Source organism: Chrysemys picta, chromosome 4 (genome assembly GCF_011386835.1).
Source record: "Chrysemys picta bellii isolate R12L10 chromosome 4, ASM1138683v2, whole genome shotgun sequence".
NCBI lineage: Eukaryota > Metazoa > Chordata > Testudines > Emydidae > Chrysemys > Chrysemys picta.
In genome coordinates this window covers 122,158,282-122,167,870 of record NC_088794.1, presented here as the reverse complement: position 1 = coordinate 122,167,870, position 9,589 = coordinate 122,158,282, and the positions used below count along the sequence as shown (strand labels likewise).

Sequence of the window (9,589 nt, the reverse complement as noted above, 5' to 3'; positions counted from 1 at the left end):
TAGATGGATTACAGCTTTTCCATGACCAGAGAGAGCAGTTACAGCAAACGTGACATATGGAACAATCTTCTCAATCAGAGATGCCAGATTTCAGAAGGCAATTTTATATTTAGTCTTCATATTTGAAAAATGGGCAGATCATCTAATAGCAGTAGCATGATGTCTTAAAGACTGATATGTATTTTAAATCTAATCATGTCTGGTTTTCTCAATGCATTAAAGAAATGGCAGCATTTTATATAGAAATCAACTGTTATTTGCTGCAGCAATAAACCTTTCAGTATTCTTCTTCCCAAATTCACCCTTTAGGATCTAAGTATGAATAAGCAATATTTATTCACCTGCACCACTGCAAATTTCCATATGTTACATCACAACAGTGTCTAAATCACTCATGCCATATTGTTAATGAATAGTAAAATGACACTTAGGATTGTAATGCCAACCCTGTAAGGCATTGAGTGTCAACTCCCACTGCCTCTAATGGAAGTTAAGGGCACTCAGCACCTCTTCCTATTAGGCCTTAAATGAAAATACAGTTTTAAACCCAACCAACTTGTTGAGCTATTGCTATGGGGCCCAATCCTATATACTCTTATGCAAGTAGTAAGATGGATCCTGCACTACTTGAAATTTTTAAAAGACAATGTAGGTAGTAAGCAGTACTAAGACTGCTGCATTTATAGGAGGTGCAACAGCTTGAGGCACTATGCTTCAAGACACAAGCTTGCTCTTTCCTTAGAAATCCATATCACTAAAGGGTGAAAAGTCTCATATTTACATATGATGACTGTTAAGTTCCTATGCAACAGCTGCATAGGCTGTGAGAGGTGATTTCATTGTGCTAAATTCATCCATGGTGTAACCCCCTTATTTTTAGTGAAGTTACATCCAGGTATCAATTTGGTCCCCTAAGTAGAAATCACAGTCCTGAGGCACTGAAATAATTCAGCAAGATTTGTCTGCTCATAACATGGTAACTAATTGCAAAGAAGTTATATGACATCATGTGGTTCAGTATCTGATTGTATTTTTAAATGAACCTTATTGATTTGCCACAAGTCTCTTAAACCATATGGCTGATAGCAAGACAAATGTTTATATGGAGTTTGCAGATGCTGTTTGGGAAGTGCATTTACAACAGTGAGAGTCAGGAGACAGGAATGTGGTATTATAAAATTAGAGTTTTTAAGATACTGTAAGTCAAAAATATATAGGCACTTCCCTGAGGTCAGTTTTACTAAAACATGAATATGAACATATGAAAATCCCTCTTCATAAGATAATACTGACAATCAGGGTCCAGATGTCTCAGGAGTTTGGTAATGGAGTACATGAAATGTTCACCTCTAGGCTACAGATTTAAATCCATCCCCAGCTGGCAGCAATTGAAAGCTGTTGGTTTTCCAGTAGCCTCTGTAAAATGAGTTTGGTGATCTCAGTCTAGTTCTCAGAGGACAGATGTCCACAGCACAGAATCCACCACAGCAACTGCTGGCAGTCATAGCAGAAAGGTGAAGTAGTAAAGGGGCTATGGAGACTGAGATAGCTAAAGGTGGTACTTCTAGTTCACAGGTGTGGGGGTGAAGCTTGCTGGGTTGTTCTGTGGGGGAAATAAAGGCTTTAATCTCCAGGGGTGTCAAGATGGCATCTTTCATGAGTGCTAGAGAGTAAAAGGTAACAGCACAAAAGTTCATTTAAAAACTTTTGCATGGCATCATTAGTCCTTTAGTGATGTGTGGACACTGGGTTTGGAATTCTTCTCAACAGCTTGCCTAAGCAAGGACATACCTGAATCATCAAAAGTTTCTTATTCATGGTCAAAGTAACACGTTTGTACAGCACAGATGTAAAACCTAATTTGAGTTTTATTTCCATTCAGTTTGCTGAAGTAATGTCAACAGGAATCCCAAAGCCTCTTCAGAATGCAGCAGGATTCGCTTTCCCAGGAAATACTCCCTGCTTCTGGTGTCATCACTGCACTCATGTTAAATTCAAGTCTGACTGAACAGGCTCATTATCATTCTCTCCATGTCTTCCCTCACAGCAACCTCCTCTCCTCTTGTTCAACACACCACAAACTGCAGGGGACTTGAGATTAGGGAAAAGAAAGGAAGTCAACGGCCTAACTCCTTGAAAACTTGCTGCGCTACTTTAAACTAGTTTCTTAAGTCTCATTTTAGGGGCTTTCCCCCCCAGACAGACAAAAGAAACTTAAAGAGGTGCCACACTATTGGTTTTTCTTTCTTCTTGTTCAGTGGTGGACAAAGATTCGGGCATTTACAAATGCTTCTGAAATTGATTTTAAAAAACAAAATTCAGGTTCTGTTACTAGCCAGAACTGCAGTTTGCAGGAGGAGAAAGTTTGGCCGCCACACTCTTCATTAAACTTTGGTTTTCTACAACAGGGATTTCATGTTATCACTTACCCAGGTCTAACCCCGGGCGCAGTAACCAGGGCAGCTTCAGCAGGGCAGCCGCAGAGGGGAATCGTTCAACAACAGAGATGGGGCCAAATGAACAATTTCCAGCTTGGCTCAGGTTTGAATTGGGAACCTCTCTCCTGGCAATGGAGGGCATAGGTGCAGGAACTAGGGGTGCAGGAACTAGGGGTGCTGCCACACCCCCTGGCTTGAAGTGCTTTCCACCATCAGGGTTTACAGTTTGGTTCAATAGCTCTCAGTACCCCCACTATACGGATTGTTCCTGTACCCCTGATGGAGGGAGTGGGGGTTCTGATCCAGCCCCTGGCAGAGCCAGGCCCCTAATGATTGAAATCTACCATGCAGATCTAGATTGCTGAGACACTCACGCCCTGGAAGTTTGAAGGCTTCAGGAAGCCAGCTGGTCCCCCTCCCTATTCACCCCCATTTCTTTTCAGAGTATGACTGTTCCGTGCCAACAAGGGGTCGGTCTCCACTGTCAAAGAAAGGGGACAGCGCAGGGTTAACCTCGCGCATGGAGGGACTCCGATCGTTTTCAACCCCTCTGTGGGAGAGTCCAACACAAATATTGTGATTTTAGCTCAAGATCCAGCCACTCCTTCCTGGAGGTGAGTGGGGCCCACCTATCTTTGGCTGGATGTCAAAGGATTGTCACCTGGAGCAGGGAGAGAGGAGGAAGGATGCAGAATTAGCAGGCGAACAGCAGGTGTCTAGTAACTGCGACAGAAAATACAGCCCAAGAGTCCCCGTCTCCCCACCCCGGGGCCCCTCAGGGCGCTGAAGGGCAAAGGAACACACAGCTCCCATCGAGTTCTGCTCACCTCCTCTTCCCACAGGGCTACTCAAGAGCCAGCTGAACCTCACCGCCTGGCTCTGGCTTGGATTTGGCCGGTGCCAGCGCTTTGTAGGTATCTTAAAATGGGCGGATAGGGGAAGGGTCCTGGATGGAATGTGCTCTGTCATGTTGCCCCTGCTGTGAGGTTCCCACCTAGCACACTGGGCTGGAGGATGCACGATAAAGCCCACCCGTTTGCTGCAAGGACTCCCAACGCTGCTCTCGCTCCTGCCATGTGCTGCTGCTGCTAGTAGCTAGTCAAGCGTGTCTCCGGCTGCAAACTCCACCAAACAACACACTGCAGCCTCCTCCTCCTCCTCCTCCAGGGAAAGAATCTAGTAAGTATTCACCGAGAGCCCTCCCCGCTCCACCCGGAGCACCCTGCGATCAGAGCTCCTGGGCTCTCCTCACAAAGGGAGTCGATTTCCCTTTGCCTTGCTGGCTCCCATTCGAACTCACCGAGCCGCTGCCCCAGCCGGGCAGAGAAGGAGCTCCCCGGGATTCCCACCAAAGCCATAGAGCGCTCTCCTCCTCCTCCTGGCTGCCTCGCCTTGGCCACTCGACGAGCCGCTGCTGCATTCAGATGGGATGGTCTCCCCCACCCTCCCACGAGCCATGCTGCTGCAGCTTCCCACATCAGCCGGATGACTTCTCTGTTTGCTACTAGTGCCTGGCGCAGAGCTGGGCTGGTTCTTGGCGGTGCTGAGGTTGGAGGGAGTGGAGTGGGGGCGGGGGTCTCTGTGTGTGTGCGCTTCCTTCTCACCAGACACAGCAGCTAGGAGGGAACAAGGCTGGCTGTTTTTTCCTTGCCACCCTCAGGTCTGCGTCTCGCTAGCCTGTGATACCCTCACGTGTACACCAGTCAAATGTGTAATGCTGCAGTGGGCAGCCCACCACCACTACCGGAACAGCTCCAAATGGACTGGGCGAGCCAGCTGCTGAAGGACCCCGCTCGGGAGCGAACAACACCTCGGCTCTGACGCCCCATCTCAGTGCAGCCCCTGTATTTCCTCTTTCACTCAGACCCCCTCTCACTTTATTCCCCCCCTCCCCAATCTGGGTGTTCCCCTCCCCCACTTTACTCTCCAACCCTAAAACCTCCATTCCCTCTTTCCACCTTCCCTCTTGTATTGTATGTTTCTTTGCTTGGCAACCACCGGTTTCCCTCAGTCAAACGGCGCAGACTGCCCATCATTTGAAATTAATTTGTTTGACTGCAGCACCGAGACAGGAAGGTTGGGAAATTTATTTAATTCATTTCCCTCCCTGTGCAAAAGGAAGCGATGAAATTTCCAATCGAGACTCCAAGGAAACAGGTGAACTGGGATCCTCAAGGTTGGTGTTCCTGACTTTATGATTCTTGCTGGTATTATTATTCCTCCTGCGTGTGATTGGGAGGAAAGTGTTTGGGTCGGAATTGGAGTAGATGCTTCTTTACAGCCTGCTTCCCATGTGCACTGCTCAGTCTGTCTCATTTAGTCTTACCGGTGTCTTGAAGCTCGGAAATGTTACTAGGATCTGGGGGAAGGAAAAGCGAGATAAACCTTTTTTTCCCGATGTGACCTATTCCCCTTCCCCCCCAGTATTTTAGTATTTCCATTTCAAACTTGTCTGGGATAGCTGGGTTCACCGCATTGGTGCATTGTTTGTTTTATTTTATGCGTGGCTCCTTTGTTGTTTCTGGTGATCATTGTCTCTAGTACATGGGTGGTGTAGGGGTGGACACAGAGGTGACGTCTGGCTCTGGTGTCCTCGGTGGAGAATATCTCTCCGCAGGCAGCTGGGGTAAAAGGCTACTGCAATATGCCCTACAGAGTGGGCAGCAGGAAAGGCATGTTAAATAATGGAGCCCAAAGGGACCTTTCTACGCCTGACTCCATCCTATTAACAATCGATCAGCAGAAGCTGGTAGATTGATTAACTCTACACTTAGTTTTTCAGCGTGTTGGTGTGGGGGGAGGGGAATATGTCTACGCCAGTGCGGTGGTTTGCTGTAAAACGATCCAAGTTGTGTGTGTGGGTTTCTTTTTAAATACTTTCAGCGCCCGAGGCAGTTTGTATACGATCTATTGGCTAAGTGACTGAAAGGGTCCTGATCATTAGCATACTGACGTGCAATCTCTCTATAAACGATCACTAGAGGATCTGAACAACTTGAAGCCATATGTCCAGGTTTGCAGTCAGTAGCTGTTTAATAGCGCTCAGAGGAACTATGAAAGGATGGCATAGACTTGGATTATTGGTCTTTCTTCTGCGGGTCTGGTTTTGATTCTCTGCCACTCCACCCTGCTTAGCTACAAAATGGGACATTCAAAACATTTCTCCTAGTTCAGACCAACCAAAATGAGATCAATATCCTCAGGCTGAAGAGTGATGTAGTGTCTGAATAATAGAACATTAAGCTTTAGTTTAAGCACTGTTACCTGCTTAATATGGTGAAAGCTGAAATAGACACATAAAAACCCACCCTGTGGTTCACAACAGGAATGTGAGCATCAGTATCTCTTAAAATATTTTATCTCAATAAGTCCATGTTTATATAGCATCAGGTGTTCTGAAAGGCAGAATTTGGCAGCGTAAGCACTTGTAGAATGAGTGTAACAGCATCTTTGGTTGTTGTTTATTTGCTGCTGTCTCTTTTTTTGAATTTGATCTGACTGGAAATTGCACCAAAAATTTGAAAAAAAAAATCAACAAAAAATCACATATGGAATTATGGAATGGTGCTATTATGATGGCACCCTGTGTACAGCTCCATTATCTGGCAGTCAGCTCTGGGGGCGTGGGTCCCTCCAACAAGTGGTTGGTCACAACTCACCACGTGCATCCAAACCCTCAATTTGCCAAATCGGGCGAAAACCAGCCAGCACAGATGGTGTGTTTCTTCCTTCCTGAGTTGAATCCCTAGTAAGGACTGCAGGATTGGGCCTATTATTTTCCCCAACTGTACAGACATCAGTCAGGCATCAAGGATGCTGATGTATAACAAGGAAGTGAGCAAAAAAAGGCATGCTAATTTACAGCTTAATGACAAACACAGGAAATAGATAAATGTTAGCCCTGTGAAGGATAATATTAGTAGGGGAAAACATCTTGGGTCCAACCTTTACATGAGTACTCCCATAACATGCACTCTGTTGAATAGTCCCATTGAAGAACTAAACATGTGAATAAGGGATGCAGGTCTGAGTCCATAGGGTTCAGTTTTGAAAAGAAGATAAAATAAAAACTGCCCATACAAAAGCTCTAGGTACCCTAACAATTAATTAGACTTATAGCCACAGATGCTGTATGCAGTGTTGTTGTAGCTATGTTAGTCCCAGGATATTAGAGAGATAAGGTGGGTGAGGTAATATCTTTTATTGGACCAACTTCTATGGGTGAGAGACAAGCTTTTGAATTTACACAAAGCTCTTCTTCAGGTCTGGGAAAGGTACTCAGAGTGTCACAGTTAAATACAAGATCAAACAGATATGCTAAACTATGAGACTAAACTATCTGTTTGATCTTGTATTTAGCTATGACATTCTGAGTACCTTTCCCAGACCTGAAGAAGAGCTTTGTGTAAACTCATAAGCTTGTCTCTCTCTTACCAATAGAAGTTGGCCCTATAAAAGATGTCACCACACCCATCCGGTCACAGATAGATGCTATCCATTTGGTGATCTGCATGCATATATATGCAAAAGAATGGCAAGACTTTGAATACCATAATGTTTGTGGAGTTAAAGATAGCACTTTTTAGGATATGTCTACACAGCATCTGGGAGTGTGCTTCCCAGCTTGGGTAAACAGACATGCACCAGCTTTGCTTGAGCTAGGGCACTAAAAATAGCAGTGTGGCCATGGCAGCATGGGCAGTAATTCTGGCTAGCTATGGGACCTGCTTGACCTGCTGGGTACATACTCAGGTGGCTAGCTTGAGATGCCCCCGCAGCCACAATGCTATTTTTAGCATCTCTCTCTACTTACACTGGGAAGCACATTCCCAGCTGCAGTGTAAACATACTTTAAAGATCCACATGTGAAAATCTGTCAGTAAGAAGGCTGTGAAAGGGATTAAGAGATCTTAACTATTAAAACAGGTGATTGGTGTTCCATCAGTAAGTAGCTTCATATATCTAGCTGCATTTAAATGCATGTCAGTTCAATATGCCTTGTTCTGATTGTCAGACACATAACCCATAAGGACCACAGTTTTGTCTAGCATGAATTTAACCAGAATATTGTACTCACTTGGGGTTAGATCCAAAAAGCGATTTAGGTGTCACAATACCTAACTTTTAGGTGCCTGCTGCCCAATTAAATCCTCAGCCTTGAGCTGGGTGCCCAGGCTCCCGTACGATGCATGAAGCGGGTTAGATACTCAGAATGGGATCTCCCGAAGCCAGGAGCCTAAGTTAGTCAATAGGAGATGGCGAGGATTGTAGTTTAGGCACCAATCTCCTCTCAGCATTCACAGCTTTGAACCCTGTCCTGGAGTTAAGTGCCAAAGCCAGGTCTGTCCTTTCTCATTAGAAATCAGAGAGAGTAAGCACCCATTACAGCCAACAGCCCAGTGGCCAGGGAGCTCACCTGGGATATGAGAGCTCTGCTTTCAAATCCCTGCTCAGCTTCATTTGGAGCAGGGGCTTGAACTTGGGTCTCCCACATTCCAGGTGAGTGCCCAATCTCTTGCTAGCTCAATGAATATTTAATTAGTTATATGAAGTGGAACCATTTCAATAGGAGAGACCGAAAGACCCACCCCAGAATACTCAATAGCATAGGGGGGGCTTGGGCAATCACATTAGAGATGGGGACACCAGGTTCAAGACCCTGCTCCAATCAGGCAGAGGGGGGAACTTGAAACAGATCTCCCACATCCCCGGTGAGTACTATGACCTCTAGGCTATTATTCCTGATTTGTGTGCCCAGTGTCATCTTTCGTGTGAGGCCTGATCCAGTAGGCATGCTCAGAGAACACCTACTGGATTGGGCCCCACAGATGAGATCAGCGGCGAGGGGTCGGGAGGAAATGCCTAGACTGAGATTCCCACCACGGTTTAGCTGTGAGACCAGGTGCCAAGCAGCTTGGCAGCATCAGGATTTAAGCAGTTTCACACATGCCTACCTACAGAAACTGAGGCACTTAGGGAATTTAGGCACCCACAGCATTAGGTGGCAGCTAAATAGGGACTCTGAGGATCTCAGTGGTACCTAAATGTTGGATTTAGGGTCCAAAAGTGGCAGTTAGGCACATAAGTACCTTTATAGATCTACAATATCTGAAGTACACCCATTTATGTTTCTTTGCTAGCAAGCCAGCAATTGGAAGATGTAACATGCTATAATGCGAGTGATGAGCATTATATTTAGAAACATACAGTTATTCTCAAGATAATTTTGTAACAAATGATCCCAGATGATGTTTTCCAGAAATGACATATATCTTCCAAAAGCCAAAGAACTTGTAATGGAGGATTGCATGAATCGGGGGCTGGTGAGGATGCTGGTTTGAATCCAGGTCAAGATATTAATCACTTAAATGAATTAGTGCTCAGATACCACAGCACTGGTTGCACTGCAAATATTTAGATAGGTAAATAAATTACCATCTAATGGCTCTTTTTTGGGCTTATATGAAATTGTTGTTCTCTATCCACACAACAAACACCCCCGGCTCCAAATAATGTACCATGAAAAGACTTTCTGAAAGGGTATACAGTGTATACAGGTGGAAATTGACAGAAGAGAAAGCAAGTGTTTAGCAGACAGCAAATGGGAGGCTGTTCAGTTTCTCAGCCATAACGCCAAAGAAGGAATGAATTGTGGAAACTGAATCATACATTTGCTCCTCCAGGTGATACCTCCAGGGGAGGGATGCCACATAATGGTAGTATGGTGCGGGATATTTGTGCTGTCACTGCCCAGGCTGCACCTTCACGCCTCTGCCCAGTTTTTCACACTTTGGCCCCAGTAATCACTTAAGTTCTGGGAATGGCCCTTTTATTGCTTTGAGGAACTCCGTCCAGCATTCCAGGATTTAAATAGGCTGGCACTTTTAGGGAGCCTTAAAATTCACATTAATGAACACATCAGACACCTTCATGAACACTATTTGCTGGGGAAGAGTCAACATGGCTTTTGTAAAGGGAAATATTAGAATCCTTTGAGGGGGGCAACAAACGTGGACAAGGGTGATCCAGTGAATATAGTGTACTTGGACTTTCAGAAAGCCTTTGACAGGTCCTTCGCCAAAGGCTCTTAAGCAAAGCAAGCAGTCATGGAATAAGAGGGAAGGTCTTCTCATGGATCAGTAACTGGTTAA

The 9,589-nt window shown here is 45.3% G+C and overlaps 1 protein-coding gene and 1 long non-coding RNA gene across 2 annotated transcripts in view; one reads left to right on the top strand and one right to left on the bottom strand.

The window, feature by feature from the left end:
* Positions 1-1,167: 1,167 nt before the first annotated feature.
* LOC122174518 (uncharacterized) lies at positions 1,168-4,011 on the bottom strand. The gene is made up of 2 exons (XR_006176479.2): positions 3,739-4,011; positions 1,168-3,099 (listed from the first exon to the last, which is right to left on the bottom strand). It is a non-coding gene; the product is annotated as an uncharacterized LOC122174518 (long non-coding RNA).
* KCNK10 (potassium two pore domain channel subfamily K member 10) overlaps positions 4,004-9,589 on the top strand; it is a 100,873-nt gene continuing 95,287 nt past the window's right edge. Inside the window, exon 1 of the mRNA XM_005285359.5 lies at positions 4,004-4,614. Coding sequence (XP_005285416.1) covers positions 4,563-4,614 — 52 coding nt within the window. The 5' untranslated portion in view covers positions 4,004-4,562. The remainder of the gene's footprint in view (positions 4,615-9,589) is intronic.